At 42.7% G+C, this 21,369-nt stretch overlaps 1 protein-coding gene across 1 annotated transcript in view; it reads left to right on the top strand.

Moving 5' to 3' along the window:
* Positions 1 to 13,618, top strand: part of T265_08837 (hypothetical protein) — a gene marked incomplete at both ends in the record, with an annotated part of 54,337 nt that extends 40,719 nt beyond the window's left edge. The window contains 2 exons of the mRNA XM_009174749.1: positions 6,808 to 7,088; positions 12,717 to 13,618. Coding sequence (XP_009173013.1) covers positions 6,808 to 7,088; positions 12,717 to 13,225 — 790 coding nt within the window. The remainder of the gene's footprint in view (positions 1 to 6,807; positions 7,089 to 12,716) is intronic.
* Positions 13,619 to 21,369: the final 7,751 nt, after the last annotated feature.

Raw genomic sequence — 21,369 nt, forward strand, 5'->3', positions numbered from 1 at the left:
AAGCGACTGCTACTACTGTTACTGACGATGGCGATTGTTATGATCACCGTCATGATCGTCATCATCATCATCTCGATGGAGAGGAAGAGAAGGGAGTTCAAACTGGCCTGCTTGATGGCTTGAAACCAGGCACGCCTACAAAAACTAGCGTTATGGGCTCGTTCTTGTACTTGAGCTGATTGAGTCTGTTCTTAGAACATCATCTGATAATTGGAAAGCTGTGGACACCACAAAGTTAGATTTTCGTCTGTCCGAGTCTAATACGTCAAAGATTTAAGCATTTCAATTACGGAGATTTTGGTCTCAAAGCGATTAACCTGTGTTGCACGTTGGATAGTAATGTCGCGTTGGTTTTGCATCAAAACTCTGTTTTCAGCCTTTCGCTCATATCCAGACGGCCATTGAATAAAGTCAGACCGTGTACAGGTGCCCAAAATATTGGAAACAATTCAGTTACTAACGTCTCACTAAGGAGACCCCGAAGGAAGATCGGATTGTGATTTTTCGAACACGAGAGATTTCATGTACATTCTGGGTATTAGTGATTTAGTATTTTTCGCTGTCAATGGGAAACGAGTTTACCATTCACCAATCATTCATTCATTATTTATTACCATTCATTCAAATTCGCCCATCAGATTGACATTTTATGGGCCAATCTGAACAGGAAAATGCCTTAGTTTCATCACATTTTGTCCGGTGAAGCACAATCGAACTTTCACACAAAAGTCTGTTTACCAGAACGAGAAAAATTGCTCCGTTTAGACTTTAGAAAGAGATAACGGAAACTTATCAGCCTTCCTGCAGAACAGCAGCTATCCTCGCAGTTTCATCAAAAATGGAGTGAGTATTTTTAAAAAGAAAGAGAATCGAGGGGCTGTCCCCAAAAAAGCTTCTATCACGCTACATTCCAAGTATGATAAAAGGGTGCGGCGGTGATCGGGTTCAATTCTCGCCGATGTTTTCAACACTGTGAGTTTAGTTGTGTCCGACAGAACACCGTGGATGTTATCAGAAGCCAAGCTTGATAAATCAAACTCCTTTTACCCCATNTTGCTGTCGAAGAGTTTTCAGCAACCTTTATGAAAATATTCATCATCCGCATCACGTTGACTTATGACTTTGTAAGTGAAACCAATCCATGCTGGAAGGCCGTGAGGGACTGTACAGTTATTTCATTCTTATTGGGAATCATCAGCAGCGGCACCTCACCAAACCCCATCGAACCCGTGGCCTCCTTTCGGCCACGAGCGGCGAATCAGTAGTGTGATTAGCTCGCACTTTAATGCTTCTCGGTGCTTCTCTGCTTTTCAGCATAACATGGATTTCACTTACAGAACAAAACCTTCATTGGCCTTTAACTTTAACCAAAACGGTCACATGAACCAGCAGAGAGGAGGTGCTCATACTAGAACCAGGAATTCAGTAAAGCCGAAAATTGACGTGCATTGAGAATTGTCTATGCATCATTAACTTCATCAAGTGCACTGGCCCCACCGGCGAACACAGTTCAACAGTTGAACATCCTTTGTAATCACGCTGGTCATGTCCACATCACTATCGCGCAACAGAATGTGTATCACTTCTGAGGTACTAAAATATGGTTCACACATCCGGGTGACTAAGTAATGTACTACTAAGTGGTGTTACTTTTATCAGTTCAAATTGAGAGGAATGTTGCCTTCGCAGCTCACATTCGCATCTCACTTGTGTCTGTCAATCGATCCCTCCGCACAGTCTTTCTTACTGTTCAACTCCATGTCCTTCAGAAGAGCTCACCTTTCTGGATTCTTGATGATGACACGTGGCTAGGAGTCCAACTGTTACAACGTCGCTACCATATCCATGTAGACGTGATATTTCAGACCATACGTTTCGAATCTCTGGTGCGTTTCCACTCGTATTGTGTTTATACTTTGGGGAGGGTTTTGTCGTCCCAATAGGTACGAAGTTACTGGAACGGTATGCTGATAATACGAATTTTTTTTCGAAAGCATATGAATCTGTGCACTTCAAAAAGAAAACATCAATGAATCGTGTGCAATGCTGATCAGTAGATTGGGGCTTTACAAGGATTTTCACAGCTTTCAGTTTGACAGTTTTGCTAAAAAATTTATGCCTAGGGGATTTGATACCGAACTTGAGATTTGACACTGGAGTAGCCCTTATGAGCAGCTCCAGCAACCGCCTGTCACATCTGTGTAAGCCAGTTTGTGTAAGCCGTGTGACGCTCTTGACAGTTTCGCGATTTTTCTGGAATATTTCATCAAGCTCTAATGAAATGACAAAATTTGCGTGCATATTCAGTTTCCATCGTATTTTTGAGGGTCTCGGTGTAGAAACGTGCACATATTATCTGAATAGCATGTTCTGATCAGCCGAAGTAAGCTGTAACATCACACATCCGATTTTAGTTTGTGGCACTTCACCGAATCCCGTCATAGGATGAGTAGAAACAGATTCAATGCGTGTACAAGGCCGCCAATACGACCGAGTTTGTCCCAATGTCATCGACTGCTTTGAACGTTAGGATTTTCCCATCCAACTATAACCTTGACCATGTGTCCGATGTTACGATGGCTACTGGCCACATATATACTCCAGTCACAAACAGAAGTATGGACAAAATACATGTCAACAACTTTCTGTATACAATGTTTGTGTGCAGAATTGAATACTGGGGTTACTCAGTGTTCTACATCGGAGATAGTGTGGATTATTAAGGTACCAACCAAGGAACACAAATGACAAGCTCGGCCTGCTCCACGGAAGTCTAAGCAGCTCCAAAAGTTATAGGAGGTCTTGCACACTTATCTCTCTGTAACATTTCATTGCACAGACTTTTAAAAGTCTCGGCTTTATGTTTGGGCTTCAACTCACCTAAAAGCATCCTTGCGCTGAGAACTCTGCTACCGATCGCATCAAACATGATGAAATGAGCACGTGTCAACCACTCTTTAGGCTCTGACAACCTCATCGGAGTGTTGAAACACTCACGTGAGACAACGCGAGGGTGAATTCACCCACTATTTTATCCTCGCTATCTTGGTCGCTTTGGCTACGCCTTGTACTCACCCAAAAATCTTAAGAAATCATTGGAAGAACATGGAATAGTTTGTGCTTTAGGTTTGTTTTTTTAGGTCACTTGCATTTTACCATCAGTTACAAGGGATGTTTCACTTCGGTAGTTAATTAATGAACTAACTTGGGCCATCTCCTGTCGTCCGTAAACACGCTGCCTCTCAGTCAGCTAAGCCTTAGCGTGGGGTATCAGGAATTCAGACGTATTCGACAATCGCCAGAAGGTGGTGACAGCACACACAGGTTCCGAAATGTGCAGATATGGAACTCGATATTACTGGAACCGCCAGAATATGAACATTTTCCTGTTTATCACTTTCACCGCAGTCATCACCCTTTCACATTATCGTGACGCTGAGATGCATTCATCTTTTTGAGACGTTTTCGTGACCAATTCGCTCCATCTGATACTTGTGTTTTACTAGCGAAAAGACCACTAAAACTGTTCGTAACTGCCCCAAGAGAGAGGAGAAATAGTCTAGACAAAAATGATACTGTGGGAATCAAGCATAGGGTTTTCGAGTGGAACTGTGCATCACCATGTTTTTCACACACCCCTCATGCATATGCTAGAGGTTGGTTGGACGCCACCCACTACTCATAAGATTTATGAAAACTCTTCGACAGTCGATCGGCCCTTCTGGGGCTCATCAGTAGGCGAAGTCTTCAATTTCCTGTCAGCCTTATGCTCTACTTGAACACCAAACTGGATAGACTTGGACACTGTTGTGGACCACAGTCCCTTACTGACTTATTTTACCGTGAACCCCGGTCTGGATTGCCGCTCAGTCTTCAATTTTCTGTCAGCCTTATGCTCTAGTTGAACACGAAACTGGATAGACTTGGACGCTGTTGTGGACCACAGTCCCTTACTGACTTATTTTACCGTGAACCCCGGTCTGGATTGCCGCTTGATCGCTTGGTGTGCTTGGCCAAACCAGGAAAGTCAATGAACGTGCGAGCCAGCTTCTCTATTGATCACCGTCGTGGAAAAGCGAGTCAGAAAAGTGATAATAAGAATGCAACTCTTCTGTCAAGGGCCAGTGAAGAACAGCCAATGAAATCTGTCTCAACGGAAAACGATTATTCCATTGACAGTTATGTAGTCCCGTGACGTTCGGTACTGGTTCTCCCAATAGACACGAATTTGGTTTTGACAGTTGACTTAACTGAATCCAGTTGAATCTCTAGTTTATGAAGGTCCGCTCCAGCTTTGAGAAGGAACAATCTACATCGTTCCAGACGAAGATGTTGCGGGAATCAAGCCTGGGATTGAGTGGAGTGGTTTTCACACAGTACAAAAGCATGTGATAACTGCTTTCCAACAGTGCATCCTATGTATTGATTGCTATAATTGAGGTTAAAATTAGTAGTTTCAGTCTTATAGCTTCTTTGCAAGGTTTCAACAAGTGATTGAAAACCTTGAGTGGCTAGGATTTGATTATTAGAGTGCTTACCAGGAAATCTCTGGTTCACTATTGTTGTTCTCTAGGCTAAACTGAGTTCTTGTTAACTGAGAAAAACTTCATTGCGTTGTGGTGATATGTCAAGCAGAGGGTACTGTTAATATTTAATTGGCCAAAACAATCATACCGAAAGCAACTGGTCGCATAATATGGTGAACGTTTTGCGGGTATGTTTCCTTCATGATGCATGCATTTCTTACTCGATCAAGATGGCAATGACTTTGATACAACACCACCGGAAACGTTTGACAGTCCCACAGTTTCCATCGTCACATCGACTAAATCCAGTAAGTAAACCGTTTCCCGTTCTCCAACTTTACTGTTAGACATCTTTCTCTTCATCTGTGCTTATCAAGCCAACGGTGGCACGAATCATCCGCTCACAAGCAAGGCTAAGCAAAGCGACTGCTACTACTGTTACTGATGATGGCGATTGTTATGATCGCCGTCATGATCGTCATCATCATCATCTCGATGGAGAGGAAGAGAAGGGAGTTCAAACTGGCCTGCTTGATAGCTTGAAACCAGGCACGCCCACCGAAACTAGCGTTATGGGCTCGTTCTTGAACTTGTGCTGATTGAGACTGTTTTTAGAAAATCATCTGCTAATTGGAAAGTTGTGGACACCACGAAGTTAGATTTTCGTCTGTCCGAGTCTAATACGTCAAAGTTTTAGGTATTTCAATTACTAAGATTTTGATCGTCAAGTGATTAACCTGTGTTGCACGTTGGATAATAATGTCGCGTTGGTTCCGCACCAAAACTGTCTGTTTTTAACCTTTCGTTCATGTCCAGACGGCCACTGAATGAAGTCAGACCGTGTAGAGGTGCCCAGCATATTGGAAACAATCCACACACTAACGTCTCACTAAGGAGATCCCCGAGGAAGATCGGATTGTGATTTTTTGAACACGAGAGATTTCATGCACATTGTGGGTATTAGTGATTTAGTATTTTTCGCTGTCAGTGAGAAACAAGTTTACATTCATCAGCCCGTTTATATTCATTCAAATTCACCCATCAGATTGACATTCTATGGGCCAATCTGAACAGGAAAATGCCTTAGTTTCATCACATTCTGTCCGGTAAAGCACAATCGAACTTTCATACAAGTCTGTTTACCAGAACCAGAAACATTGTTCCGTTTAGACTTTAGAAAGAGATAACGGAAACTTATCAGCCGTACTTCAAAACAACGGTTATCCTCGTAGTTTTATTGAAAAACAGGGGAGCACTTTTAAAAAGAAAGAGAATCGAGGTGGTGTCCCCAAAAAAGCTTCTATCAAGCTACATTCCGAATGGGGTAGAAGGGTGCAGCGGTGACCGGGTCAAACTGTCGCCGATATTTTCAACGCTGTGAGTTTAGTTGTGTCCGATAGAACACCGTGGATGTCAACAGAAGCCAATCTTGATAAATCAAACTCCTTTTACCCCATCTGATACATACCTTGCGGTAGCACGTACTTTTGAAGAATAAACAGACGGTTATCTACAAGGGTTTTGAAACACGTCCCGAAGAGCTTGCACTCGATAGCTTGAGGATTCTGTCGAGTGTAATCGCTCGCCACTTGCTGAATTGTAACGCGTGCAAAGAACCAAGACAGTTGGCGAAATACACTCATTTGCAAGCAAATTTTGTTTTGCGGGAGACTCACCTAGAACCTGGCTGAATCTCTCGTTTGTGATGATTTTAAGCAAGTGAATGCACCGCACCAGACACCAAGAAAGTTATTTAAAGTCGTAAACTGTCAAGACAACAACTGTCTATTGTGCTTCGTTGACGCGGCGGCGATTCGATGCTACAAACCCAGCTTGTCTAAGCAACCGTAACTTGTGGCTAGCCTTGCCCTGGTGAGCCCGGATTTGAATCATATCTACGACTCCAGTACCTTTATTCATCGTCTGACGACCTTTGCTTGTCGTAGTGTAGTCGCTGTCATGTGTTTGTTCGTCAAGTTATCTGTACGATATCCTGTCCTAACTTTGATTCTGATTTTATGTAAACAGTTGTTTAGATACCTCTATTACGATACTTCTTCCCTAAAATTCACAAACAAAACTGGAATCCCAATAGGTCCCTTTTTCTTGCAACAACTCGTCCGGGGATCCTGTTATAATGAATTTCGGAATGTAATGTCTGATTAGAGCTTCAGCACGAGGAAAATCTGATTGATCGTTCGATAGATTTGGGGCTAATGCATCTGTGCTTGTAAATACATCCCAGTGTGTTATGTTTTCAACCTTCTATCCCTTATTACAGAGTCCTCTTTGCAGCAATAAATGCTGACGGCAATATGGAACAACCCTACAAATCCCACGGGGTTCTCCTGGATCCAATACGCCCACACAGCCTTGAGCAGCTCCACACTCACCCGGAAATGCTGACTGGCTTGAAGGAATCCAGTGCGATTATGGGTTTCTTCTCCATGCCTCGGATAGCACAACCGCATGCAATGACAATCACAACCAGTGGACGACACTTATATGCAGTTGACTTGGCCTCATCGATTGCATTCCGTTTTGAGATTGTCACGAATGGAGGTAAGTGATTGTTGACAGTTGCTCAACCGGACCTTATTTATGAGTGTCTGGAATTACTTGCCACCAGTCAGTCTGCGCGTCCAATCAATTTACATTTAAATTCCTCATTTTCATGTCTTCGTTTGTTGTGTTTCCAAATAATTTTCGGTTTTAGTCTAGTGTGTGATTTTTCTGCTTAAAATTCACCGTTTTTTTGGAGAAGATACTAGGAACAGACGACGAATTCGAGGTAATCGGAAAAAAATCGTTCAGCTGTAACACCCTTCCGGTGCCTAGCTGCCATGCCACCAGAATGAAGCACGAGGGCTGGGATACTGTCAAGTTGCCCAAGCCTGACAGGGGAATTCGAGAGGCAGAGGTCGGGTTCGAACCACGGACCTTCTGGTCCGTAAATTCGCGTTCTAACCACTTGGGCCGTCTTGCCCCCATTCGAGCTAATAGCCTAGTCCTTATTCGCACTACGTGTAAAGCGTCAAATTTAAAAAAAATCAACGCATATCACACTCAGTTGGTACGGAAGAAATTGACCTTCAGTGGTGAGCATTTTTTACGTCTTTTCCTTAGACTCGGACAAACGTATGATATAATAAAACTGAGAAACTGGTAACTTCAACGCTGGTGAATAAACTACCCCCGCTTGCTTTTCGTTGTAGATATGTGAACTATATATTCGTTATATATAGTGGTACTGTTCATCTTATTTTAGATAGCTTTAAGAAAGCATGTTTGGACAACCTAATTTACAGATGAAGGTGAACAGGGAAACAGACTCTCATTCCGGGCTGAACAGAAAAGTAATTTCCGTAAACCAACGCTGACCGGTCGGTATACACACTTGCCACTGAAACCTCAGCGAGCCTCAATTCACTGTCTGTTCCACAGAAATAGAATCACTTGCCTGGAAGAGATTTTTTAAAAGAAGCCGAAATTCCTCACAAACCTGTTTAGTAAAAAACGGATAAGGTCACACCTTCCCGAAGAGCACAAGAAACCAATGCCTCTAAAACAGTTAGCCCGGAATATGGTAGAACGTCTTGCTTGTACTTTCTGTCCTTTGATGGTGATCTAGCTAGCGGAAACCGGGTTAAAGTAATCGGAAAAACATCCGGAATGAACTTTTCTATACAGCCCGTTCACACATGCCCATTACGAAGTGTCCATCGGTCAAACAGTAAGCAGGTGAAGGATAGACCCTTTGTCGGACCACGTGGATATGAATATATCCATTCGTGGGCCCCTGTGGGCCTTACATTTGCTGAGCTTCTCAGCTACCTGGTAGCGAAATTCAGATTTTTCACGCCCTTCTATCTCCATGCGACCGACAATTTTATTGAACCACGAAACATGCTAAGATCGCGTTAATCCCTCGTCCTCCCTAAAACTGATTGACACCGAAAGAACCAGGGAAAATCAATACCTTACTTGAAATCCATCTTTGTTGGAAATTCCCATTCTTATTCGTCACTCATATCAGCAAACCAGGATGCCTAAAATAAATTAAAAATAATGAGACTCGACTCAAGCACGTGGAATGCGAATTCCTGTACACTTTCGGCAAGAATTCAAGCGCAACATTTCAGTTTTGCCACCGAACGGTAGCGCAATAAGTACATGAAACTCAGGTAACTGTGGAAATGTCGCGAACCTACACTAAATTGATCTCTATAAAGAGCATCCAGTTTTCATGTGCAAATCAATTTGAATTTCCCGTCCAATTTGGGTTCAAGTAGAACATAAGGTTGACGGAAAGTCAAGAACTGCGCCTCCCTGATAAGCCCCAAGAAGGGCGAAACCGGTCGTGGACTGTCAACGAGTTTTCAGCAACCTTGTGAGTATTCTCCTTTATGAAGAGCATCCAGTTTTATTTAGCTTAATTACAGTAATTTACGGTTGAAGTTTGTCGGGAAATGTTACCATAAAAGAGAAGATGAAAACTGAAACCGTTAACCGTATTTCAGACGCAAATGTAACACAGAATACTCCAGTAAATGCAGGATTTTGGTGTATGCGACTAGGTGTCGGCTTAGCTATTAAAGTCTAACACATTCTGCAGTATCAATACCATAAAAATGTCAGTCCTAGTAACATATGCGGGCACGTACTGCATTGAAGCTCAGAAAATACAATTCATGATATGCGTGTTGTCCAGAAAGCCCACACCACATCCATGGTCTATCACGAAATTGATCGGCAACTGATTTCATGTTACCCACATGTTATGAGTGACAACCTTGCTACGTGATGCAAAATAAGGAAGCTGCTTCTCTTGTTCATTGCTCTTATTTCAGTGAAGGCGGCTAATATTCACGCTAATATGATCCGTTACGTTCGATACGACTACACACGGGTGCGACAGGCTAAGAGCATCCATCTCTTGCACGGCATATTTGCCGTCTGATCATCTGCGTTGTCCAGGTGATCTCGGAATTTGAAAACTCTGCAAATTATCGCTTCGTGAAAACAGGATAGAAGGGCTTGTCAACCAGTCTTTAGTATATAGCAAGTCAGGGGCAAACAGCCGTTAAGTTGGCGCGCTATAGAGCCGTGTTGAGAGTGAACCCATAACTCACCCAGGCAACCAAACCACAATGAGTCAGTCCAGTAACCAAGCACAAGGTGACCGATATTTTGCTTGCAAGCCACATTGATTTCCATTGACGCCCTTGGCACCACAGTGATGTGTTGCTGCCGTACTGTTAATACTAGGACTTGTGAAATCAATGCAGTTTGACCTAACAAAGTACAAAGCTTCACTAGAGTTGGTTTTAGTCGGTTGCAGTTTTCTCAAGTCACCGCTAAAGCTGACTATTGGAATATATCCGCTGTATTGTGAAAAATGAGAATAGTCCTGAAGTTTTCTGCAGATGCGTGTAAAAACTTTGGAGGTAGTTTGATTCAGAGATAGCAGCGCTCTTGTGTTGTTCTATAGTGCTAAAATGGAACACCAATACTCATAGGTTTACCAGTTGTCGTCAGATTTAAACCATGCAGGCAAGGCATCGAACGAAGCGAAAGTCACCTTCCAGATGTAGTTTGACGTTCTTCCCAGTATGTATCGTCCCAATAATTGGGTTGGAAGTGCCTTAGGCGATTCCCAGAATCGCAGATCATAGTGATTTTCCCCATGTGTCAGCACAGACCAATCACTTCTGTACTAGGATTTGAAAGAATGCATGGTTCCAGATTGGAGTGAATTCGGTAAAATGGTCACATTGGGGGACGAGTAATCAATGAGGTGATAAAGCCAACAGCTTCTAACTTGTGACATTATTCAGTAGAAATCTATGCAGTTCTTCGCGCCCCGCTCAGAGGTACCAAGTCCAAGGAAACAATACCTATCACTTTGCTTCTCGATTGTGTATGGTACAACTCTGCACGAAATATCGAGGCTTTGAGGGTCCCAAGATATGCTTGAGGTCCTCATTTCTTCTGCAACAAAGGTAGTAAGAAAAGGAATAATTATTGCAGTTTGTTGCTTGAGTATAAAAACAAAACTAACTGGTTGAATTTTTACGTGTCTATGATTCTGTGACCTTCGGTTGAGTTTTTCACAAGTCACTGCCTTCCTATGGATTGAAGGACGTCCTACACTCAGGTTTTACGTACATGTGGCATTGGTCGTAAGAGATCACTGACTGCCAAAGTCCCTAATGGGTATGGGACAACATTTCTCCATAAGTTTACTTGGATTCGCTTCTCAACAGGCGATGTGTTATCACATTGCTGGTTGGGCCTATCTAGATAAATCATCAGAATAAGACATTATTCATGTCGAGACGAACATTTTTGTTCATTGCTGACACATTTGATTGTGAGAATACAGCTTTTTACTCAGGCTTGGATATTGACGTGGTGATGACGCCTTTTCTACGGTCCTCTTGTTTATTTGAATATCTCTGGTAGGCAAAAGGGGAAAGTGGCAAGGTACAGATCATCCTGTTACCAACTCTTGGAACAGCGTAGCTGGGTGGCCGCCCATTCTTAAGCTATTCAGTAACATCTGCGCTCATCACGGGGTGTTAGATGAACAGAACGTCCCACATTTACGTGTATTGTTAACCATGCGAACAGAATCTCTGTTTTTAGAGATATGACGATGACAGAAACGAGGCTACCAAGCGAATAACACACATCAAACTAAACGCTCGGTTCAGTCACTGCGCACACCTCTACACTCGGTGTCACATCCACCCACCGTGTTAATTGGCTGACCTCGTCTCGACCAAGCCAGCACCCACGGATTATCCATCCATTTTAATGGGCAGAGGTGGACCAAAATTACACGCTGCTTTGCAGTCGCCCCACAGCCGAAGAGAAAAAGCCTAGGTATGTGATGAAGATAGGTTTGGGGGATTAAGGTGTCGGATGTCAGATAGAAAGAATACGGTATAGTGTGGGTTACCTGGGACCAAGCTGCCTGAGCGCGAAGGGCTAATTTAAACAGGGTGCTGGTGTGAATGAAGTCTGATATACTTCAGCAAATTGCATTTTTGTTAGCGAGATACTCCAGAGGATCTCCCGCTTATGATGCTACTCAAAGGTCGTCTCATGTTAAGTTTGGTATCGTATTGAAGGCATCGAAGTATTTTTTCAAATAACAAACTACTCATAAGGCCTCTGAAAACCGTTCGACTGCCTACTGCAGTCCGTACCCTTCTTATAATCATACTACTATTATGAACGAGAGATTCAGTTTGGTATCTTTAACACCAACATAACGGATGTGTTTTCACCACATCATGTACATTTGGGTATTCAAGTGAAACATAGAGTTTATGGAAACTCGGGAAGTATCTGCACGTGAAGTCCTAAAACGGGCAAAACTGACACTGTGCTATCGATAAGCTGTTAACGACCTTACGAATAGTGTATCATTTCAATGGAACCTAATGCACTGTTCTTCCTGTCGCGTCCCCTCGGCTGTGCTGCAGTTCCGCTGAAGCAGATGCTCGCTATCTGTTTCAGCCCTAGAGTTTTGAGCTGGACGTTTACTTTTGAGGTGTCTCAGTAGTTCGTTGAATTTCAGAGTCCTTTTGACCATCTAATCAACCTTATCTACAGATACTCATGGGATTTATATCGCTTTATTTTGCCTTTCACGAAGCAAAGATAGCAGCCTACGTTCCCAGGTAGTATTGGGGACAAATCAGAGACAAACAGCTAATTTCATCTTACGTAGTATCAGACATCCCGAAGTCTTTTCTTTAGGATATTTACACCCTCTATGAAGCAAGTTTCCAGTTGAGATTCAAAATTCTCAGGTTAATTTAACCACGTTGCCGCATAGAAGGCACATAAAAGTATGAATTAACGCAGCGGACACAGGGCAAGGCTTTTTTTGAAAGATGCATTTGAACGAAAGCAAGAGCAGATTAATCTTGAACAACAAACACATGTAATACACTTATGTACTCTACACTTTTGTTTATAGTCACTTCCATTTATGCAATGCAAATATTCTGATTACATGTTTGCTCTTTTTTTGAAAGATGCATTTGAACGAAAGCAAGAGCAGATTAATCTTGAAGTATCAACACATGTAATACACTTATGTACTCTACACTTTTGTTTATAGTCACTTCCATTTATGCAATGCAAATATTCTGATTACACTAATGTTTGCTCTAGATATCGCGCAAGATTCAACCCTGGCTCGGTTCTTCCGAAATACCGTCTCAACAGCTGGATATTGGGTATCTCATCAGATGTCTGGTGCACAGTTGGCCGGATTGATTATGCTGTTTGTCCTGCTGGTGTTCATTGCACTAGTTGTTTGCATACATATGTGCTGGTGTGGACGTCACTCTCCTGAACCGGCTATTCTGCGAAACAGATTCTCGCGGTGGACTGGTCGTCCAAAGAAGGCCCAGCGAGTCGGGTTTCGTCTGCTCAACCAAGATGGGGATCCATCTTTTCCGGAGTCAGATGATGAAGATGACCAAGAAGATGTTATTCTTCAGACCACAAGACACAATGGATTCGTAACGTTGCAGGTTGATGCGGAACGAGGAAAGATTACCGACAGGAAATCTCTTAGTCAACTTGCTAGGGATTACGAGAACAGTACGCAGTCGAACATGCATTCCAAATCACACCATGACAAGCTAAATGGGGATTTAACGAAATACGTTGCTTAGATCTGTCGCCTCATTATCATGTTGCGCATCACCCATGGCAGATAATTTTTCCTGACCGAATTCTTCGCTTTTAACACTTTTTAAAGTCTCAACTGCCGGGTATCACAGTCCCAACAAGTTCGCCACATTTCACAAAAATGTTGACCTTGCTACATCGACCTCAGTCGTCTTGTGATATCATACTTACAGTGCATTCCAATAAACATGATGTGATCTGGTTCTTACCGCGAACAATTTCAATTTTTTTCTCATCACGTGCTTCTGTCCCTCATTGTGTTGTCCCATTCTCACCGATTCACAACGCGCACATTTGTACTGGTTTACTTGTCGCGTTCTGTCCGGTACTTATTTACCTTGTCTGATAGATTTGCTATTCCTAATATTTTGTGGGAGTCCAGGTTATTCTTTCTGGATACTTTAATTCCGAATGGGAACTCACTAGGAAGTGCTCCGCTTTCTTCCACCCTAAGCTGAGCTGTCTGATGAGCTGCCTCGAATAATATTGTTGATGTGACTGCCTCACAAGTTGTAGAAGTCCAGACAGAGACCTTATGCTTGACGTAATGGTTCGAATCATAGTCGTTCATGATCACCTACACCCTGAAGGATTACTTGTTGACTTGGATGTCGCCCGTCTTAGGTACATCAAATTACAGAGAACCAGCCAACCAATAAGGGTGCGTGTCAAACACACCAATCACAATTTGGTGTCTATTTGAACCAGTAGATGTTACGAACTCATGCACGAGCGAGTTAAGCTCGGTTGATAAAACTCAAGGGCTACAGACGCGTCAATGAACAAATCGAAGAACATTTAGGTCTTTTTCAGATTACGAAGTCCATGTATCCAGTTGTGGTGGCTTGGAGACTTAATTCGAGGTTTGCTATCTTCAAAATCCACAGAAATCATTTGACGGAAACCCTGCCACTAGTTCTAGCGCCCCCTTGATCTGGCAGCAATAGCTTGACCGAGTACTGTCCAACCAGTCTCCTCTGAAGATCACTCCTTAGGAACTTGGTAATTCTGGAAGGAGGAACTCAATGAAACGCGCCTCATTGACGGAAATAGATGATTCCGCTACTGCGTTTACAACCTTAGGTTCTTCACTCTTAAATGAAGCTGAATCTGGTTCCAGAGACATATAGAACTGGCCTTTTACTAAAAGTATATGCTCTAATGAAGAACCCCATTGTCAAACGATAGAGGGGAAAAACGGCATTCTAAAAATCTCATTCAACGGAAAATGGCTTTAGTGCAATCAGCATTATCAAAATATACTTTGTGTTCCAGGACTCTGTGATTACAGAATTCAGTCTGGTGACGGTCAAACTGATATTTACGACCAAATCCATTTACAGCATTAGCTGGCATTTTATTTCCTGTAAACCTTTTCTTAAGAAACGAATTGTTGATCGCCTAATTTCTATCGTAGTGGATCACTTCCAGACCGTGGAACTCGGTATCTGCTACGGTCATTCTATCCACTTATGGAAACGCATGGAACTACTTTTTGTTTTAAGCTATATATACATATATATGGAGGATACAGTTTTCCTTCTCACCAAAATTAGTCGATTTTTGCGCGATCGACTTTGCCTCGAGTCAGACAGTGTACAAAATCCTACCTCAGCATGGTAAAATCATGGACCAAAAATCCTCGCGAATCCGATCAGTGTAAATATCAGTAACATTGCAGTACGTCCAAGAACTCGGTTAGTATCGCATGAGATCGACGACAGTCATATCGTGATTAACTGTCAATCGAATCCGGTGGCATCGTCCAATAACCGCATCTAAGTTATGTTCACACAATGCAGAGCAGAGCTAGTTGCTAGTCCTCCACAAAGCGGTCAACTTGAGGGAGGCGTAGAACGCCAGTGAGGCAGCTTCACTTATCCGATTGATAAGTGACACTGAGCGTATTCGACAGAAGTGATGCAGATATAGACGGCTCTAAAATCTAAAACTTGTCAGAAGTCAATAGTGATTACACAGGACCCTAAACTTCGCTGACTTTCTATCCTGTACTATGCTCATATTAGGATTTCTTGATAATGTGGCATGAGCCATTGCATGTAAGCGGATATGCTCTGTACGTTGTATTATCTACCGATTGATTGGCTACTAAGCAGAAATGCTGTAGCTTTCTCCTTGATATAGAACCGTCTGCTCAACAACATGTTCACTTTGGAAAAGGCTTCGTTTTACCCAGAAAGAATCTGATTAGGTCTGTCGGGCCAGAGTATGGTCGAACACCAATCTGCATAGTCTGTGTCTATTAGCAAACGAACCTCTGTTCACGGCAAACCCCGTGCTGCTTAATGAAGCAAACCATGTTCACGAAATACACCCATTTGTATACCAAATTAATTCCAAGCCATCTAATGTCTAAGTTGGTTTGGTGTTCAAGTGGTATGCTTTTTTGAAAGAATCAGCTTAAAAGGTTTCTAGCTGATTTTCCCTCTCTTGGGGCACATCAAGCAGAACATAAGGTCGACGAAAATCCGTGCACTGCGCACACCTGATGAACTTCAGGAATGGTGAAGACGAGCTGCTGAATAATTTCCACCGAGTTTCTAGGTAGTTTTCTTCACAAAAGACACTGTATGAACGCAAAGCACTACTGACAAGGTTGCTTAAAACACTTAAAATCATCACAATCATAAGATCTAGCTGGGTTCCACGTGAGTCCCTCGTCAAAACCAACTTGATATTATGCTAAAGACGAATCAAGTGCAATTGCGCAGCCGATGACTCCGAAAGTACTTGAACACTATCTATTCTGTTTGCAATTTCAAATCTACACAAAATTCAGAGCACTCAGTTGCAATTATCCCGGTTCTTAAGTGCTTCAGTTCTCCCTTCAGGGTTCACTTTTACCGTTTATCTGTATGTTCTCGTTCAAAACACAATTTTTTCATCCCACTGCTGACCAAGTAACCGATGTGTACACACTGTGAGCCAATTCGTAACCCGTCTAATATTACTTTAGCTGTGTCTGCTGACATTTGCGAAAGCGGTATCGATCAAAACACTAGAGAACTAGTTGAGCTAATAGAAATAAGGAAGCATTTTACAGTTGGATAAAGGATAACATTGACTAAGGACCATTGGATTCTTAAACAAGTGAGAGTGACTCATTTACGCGGAAGGTTTTTGTACACATAGTATGTGACACAAAAAGTTCGTGCAAAACGACTCATCTTTTCCAAAGTGCAGACGTCTTTTCTGGGTCTCTCCTACACCTGCGCTACATGACATGGTCCTACGCTACAGCTCGGGATATGGAAGATTTCGGGAGCAGCTGAGCTAACACACCTCACGCAACCAAGTGCTCCAGTGAGCAGGGCCCGGAAGCAAGTCCTACACTCGGTAGAAATACGAACGAAAGCTGCACACCACGGAGGGAGTTTTAGCGACTGGTAAGCGGATACGAATTTCGTCCGCACCTACACCGATTTGTCGACCTGGCAGTCAGTATCTTCTTTACACTGAATAAGTGGAATAAGTGGTTAACATTAGTTAAACTCCTGGTGGACGCCCGTGCACACAGGGAAGGATTCTAGCAGTTTGCACAGAGCCTAGCGTGACGTTGCAAGCAAGCCTTTTGCGCCAGTGTGTAGATCCGCCACCTATTGACTGGTGATCTGGTGGCAGTGAAGGTGAGTGTATACACATATCCTACGAGTACCATTGACTACAACTAAAAAGGAAGGATTCCTTAGAATGTGTTGCAACGGAACAAGCAATAGGCTGAAAACAAAGTCACTACTACCGAAATGATCGTCAACATAGTAATAACGAACAGCAACGATGGAAATAATGAAGAGTTGGGGCTTGGGACTGATCAGCCACAGCTCACCCAAATACCGGCTGGATCGTGGCGCGTTGTGAAAAGTACTGCTTGGCCAACATGGAAGAGATCAGAACACCGCGTTCTTCTAGAAATTCGTATATAGTTACTCAGGGCTGATGAAATTTATCACTATCGTTTAGTGTAAATGGTTTCTGTAGGGCCTCATGCGCTGAAACTCTTCGATCAGTCCGCCTCCTATATTTATGGCCGCAGACTACGCATGACAAGTGAAGTGAACTAGGTATCCACGCCTTATTTGGAATCCTAAGAAGCTGCATCTCTGGCTCGTCAAAGCAAAGCTCAACCGGCGGGGATATTTTGAGCTTACTCGGGTATGCTCCCCTTTTTGGCTTAACGACCGTTTGAATTCTGCAGCCTTTAAATATTTCGTGGAGAAGATAACTGATTAGGTAGACAAGATCCAACGAAAAAATGTTGAAAAGCCTTCTGAGTTCACCAAATATCAATTCACGAGACTTTATATTTTGACCTGAGTAAAGAAAATAATTTGTGAAGTGGTAAAGAAGTTTTGAAAAATGAAATTAAATGGTGGTATCCTCTCTCCGGTGATCCCAACAATGATGCTAAGCGCCAGTGTATTGGATCGAGACGCTCGCAGAGCTCAATTGCTTTTGAGTTATCTGAAGATATTTTCGACAAGTTTTGTAATTTTGCAACAAACTGGGTGGTTTCTTTTCGTAGCTTCCCTGCATTCTAATGAGCCTTGTAACAGCGAGCCAACCTACATCAATCCTTTCAAACTCGAGGTTTTCAGGGCAGTTTTGGACCGTACGTTGTGGTTTTGTTATATAACTCTCACTACAATTCTTGTGTTTCAGTGTCCCACCAGAGTTATTCTAGCTACGTAGCAGTGCAGCTGTGTTTATTCTTGTCGACCAGAGTAGATTTAAGTCGTACAAGCTATTCTTAGTCTTGTTCAAGTCTGGTAAACAAGGCCCTGAAGACCGTACTAAATCAATGCGAAGGAAATCAGTCACTTGTCACTGTGGTTAACATGTCATTGAGTTTGTCTGCAGATATACAAATCCACAGAATAGTTTGTTGTATATGAGTTGGAGTGCGTGCCTCTTGGTCTAACCAACTCATGGAGGACCTTTCGAGATGAGTGATGACTAATCAAATGAACAGTCAGATGATGAGTTAGTAACCGGCTCGGTCGAGTAAAGTGTCAGTGAGTTCGCGAACTACACTCACTCACTTGCTCACCCATTTGGTTACCATAAGAGATTGAGCTTAACTCCAGCTGAATGTGTCGTTTGTGATCGTCCTCAACCGAATGATCTGTACAAATGTCGCTTTCAGGTTCACGTGGCAACATTTATATTTTTACGGTCAAAATTACTCATGAGTTTGCTGAAAACTCTTCGACAGCCTACGACCGGATTCACATTTCTTGGTGCTTGTTAGATAGGTGCAGTCCCGGAGTTTTGTTCATCTTATGCACTGTCTGAACCCAAATTGTACGAGATTCACGAACTAAACTCTATTCACGCCAGGTTGGTGTGAAACATTTTAGAATAATTTTAACTGTTTATTCGAAGCTAAATCCCCTCGCAAATCTCAGTGTGCTTGGGACATACTCGCGATGCACATTAGGCTTTGTAGAGTGAACTCTAAGGATTATTCAGGGGGGACTTTTAGGTGTCACTGTATCGCAAACCATGCCACTCTGATTGATAATTAATCTTTCGCGGCCTTGGTAAATGCACTCTAAAAAGCCGCGAAACAATTATTTGTGAACAGAACCAAACCAGATCTGTACTATGCACACTCCGACAAGTGTGGAAGGGAACATATTGCAAGAAGTGCTACAAGGAAGAAACCATCCTGCCTCATCCCTTCAGAAAGTAAATAACTGTAGTAGAAGGAGACCAGCCCCGAAGAATAGAGCGTCACGTAACTGTAACGTAGAAGGACATCTGAAAAAGTCCATGTGAACCTACCTGACATTGATATCTAGAACAGATTAAGAACAATCATTACCGAAGAAAAAACTTGGTGCATCAAAAAGGTCCCATAACAACTGATAGAGGAAAATACTTTATCTACGGAATCCAGTGCCAGGATTGCTATTCAGCCTTGGTGAGAGGAATCAGTGGACAAATAAACGTACGCGTCACTGAGCACATGTACGACGACGAGCAAATAATGGGGTGCAGTCGAGAGAAGATTTAATCTTCCTTACTCGCCCCAACCGAGAACCACAACATTCTGTCCTACTGAACCAGAACAGGTCAGAGAGGCCTGTTGGCACAAGTACAGAGACCTTGCACTGAAACCGCAGCAATTAACATTAGACGTACCTTCACACACTGAAATGACGGACCGCATCTTTTTGGTGTCTGATGCAGGCTTACAAACTACATCATAAAAGTGACCTTAGCGAGAACAGATTTCGCGCACGTTCAGGTCGGACAACAGCTAAATGTTTCACCTCACTAAGGCGTGACCCAGTTTACTTATGTAATATTTTTTAGTTAGTTCGTTTACTCCTGAAAAACATTGCATTTTACGGGCTTAATGACTAAGACTACCCCCATTCCTGACTGCCTTATCCCTTCTGTCAGGAAGGTAAGCTTCCTGAAAGTAAACACTGAGTGCCTGAAATCTACTCACACCCTCAGCCCCGCTGGATGCTGATCAGACAGACAACACCCCCTCAATATGCAGCACTTCACAGCCTTGTATCAAACCCAGAGAACGCGAGTCAGCGCTGAACAAGGTCAAACAACGGTCCCACAATATGCAGCGCGTCGCGGCCTCGTATCAAAGCCAGAACGTGTGCGTCATTATTGGACCAAATTCAGACAGTGTCCCTCCAATAAATAGCTTGAGACCGTTGCACTCGCACGCACTCACGTCTTGCACTCGCTTGTTCGAAATAACGCTGGTGTGTTCCCTTCTGCGAGCATTTTATTCCGGCATTAGGCACTGGAGCGGGTCAGCAGCAGATACCACAGATTGGCGAATCACAGATATAACGCCGTCACAGCAACATAACCACGTGTAATGAACTGGGTCCTAATCTGGTAATTTGCCTCACTGCACCCGAATTCCACAGCTCAGTTTTAACAGAGCTAAAAGGGCTTTATGGGGAGCTTTCCTTATTGGAACAGTTGAGTTGGAAACGCCAGTCACATACAATATTACAATAAATTCAAGGCGATGGTTTCCAGAGCCTCAATTGTAAAGTCATATGTATTTTGAAATCGCTGAAAATAGCGATTAAGTGGGATCTCTTGTGTTTACAACCACATCCGCTTTTCTGCCTAAGGTGCAATGTACGGAACTCCTTGAGATTCCGCTGAGGAATTGGTCAAAGAAATAGTGTGGTTTGTTAATTCGCTAAAATCAAATTTGATCAGTGCAATCTTCCTTTTAATTTGTGTTTTTGACGCTATATTTCTGAGAAATTTAATGTTGTTTTAGTGAATAGTTTAATATTCCTGGGAGATGGGTCTTCTATGTTTATTTATCTGGTTGCGTTTATCAGCTGGCTAGCAGAGTAACACTGCGATGACTGGCCAATCAGCAATCGAATATTTTCGAGAACCCTGGTCGAGTAAAGAGCCAATGGGTGGCAACTACTATCTCTTTGGAAGTATTTTTCCAATAGCCCAAATATCTGGTCTGTTTCCGACAAGAATGATTATCCTTACAGCTTGAAACTATTGGTAGTTGGTCAGATGGCTGTTTATCTGTTCGCCACTCAAAAGGGCATTGATGTTCCTCCGAACAGTGACCAAGCGTATGCAAACTCATTGAACTGATCAGTAGCCACCTGATCAACCATCAGTGAATGCACCCGAGCTACCGGTGTAAGGAGGAAAGCTATTCGTCTTGAGGTCGTTTAATAGCAAATACCAATTAAAAAGTTACAAACTATTTGACAGGAAAGTAAACGTCTCATAAGCACCTTTTTAAAAACTTCACATCCTCACGCTTCCTCTTGAACTTTCGTGGATATTGAATGACTAACGCGCAATTGTAAACCAACTCTTCAAAACAGTTCCATAAGTTCCGTAATAAACCTCACCTTCCCTTAGATGCTAGGTGAAGTTACGAGAAAACCCCATACCACTCGCTTTCCTCATCAGTAGTATCTGCCGTTACACCATTATTCTAACACTACCACCCTGAGGTTATTCTAAATTTGACAACTTATACATCACAATATATAGGCTTGCGTTTTGAGTGACCCCTTACTCGCAGGATGGTACTTTTTTTCCAATGGTCATATAAATTGCGATGTAAGAGGTAAATGGT

This window comes from Opisthorchis viverrini (genome assembly GCF_000715545.1).
Source record: "Opisthorchis viverrini unplaced genomic scaffold opera_v5_239, whole genome shotgun sequence".
In the NCBI taxonomy this organism is placed as follows: domain Eukaryota; kingdom Metazoa; phylum Platyhelminthes; class Trematoda; order Opisthorchiida; family Opisthorchiidae; genus Opisthorchis; species Opisthorchis viverrini.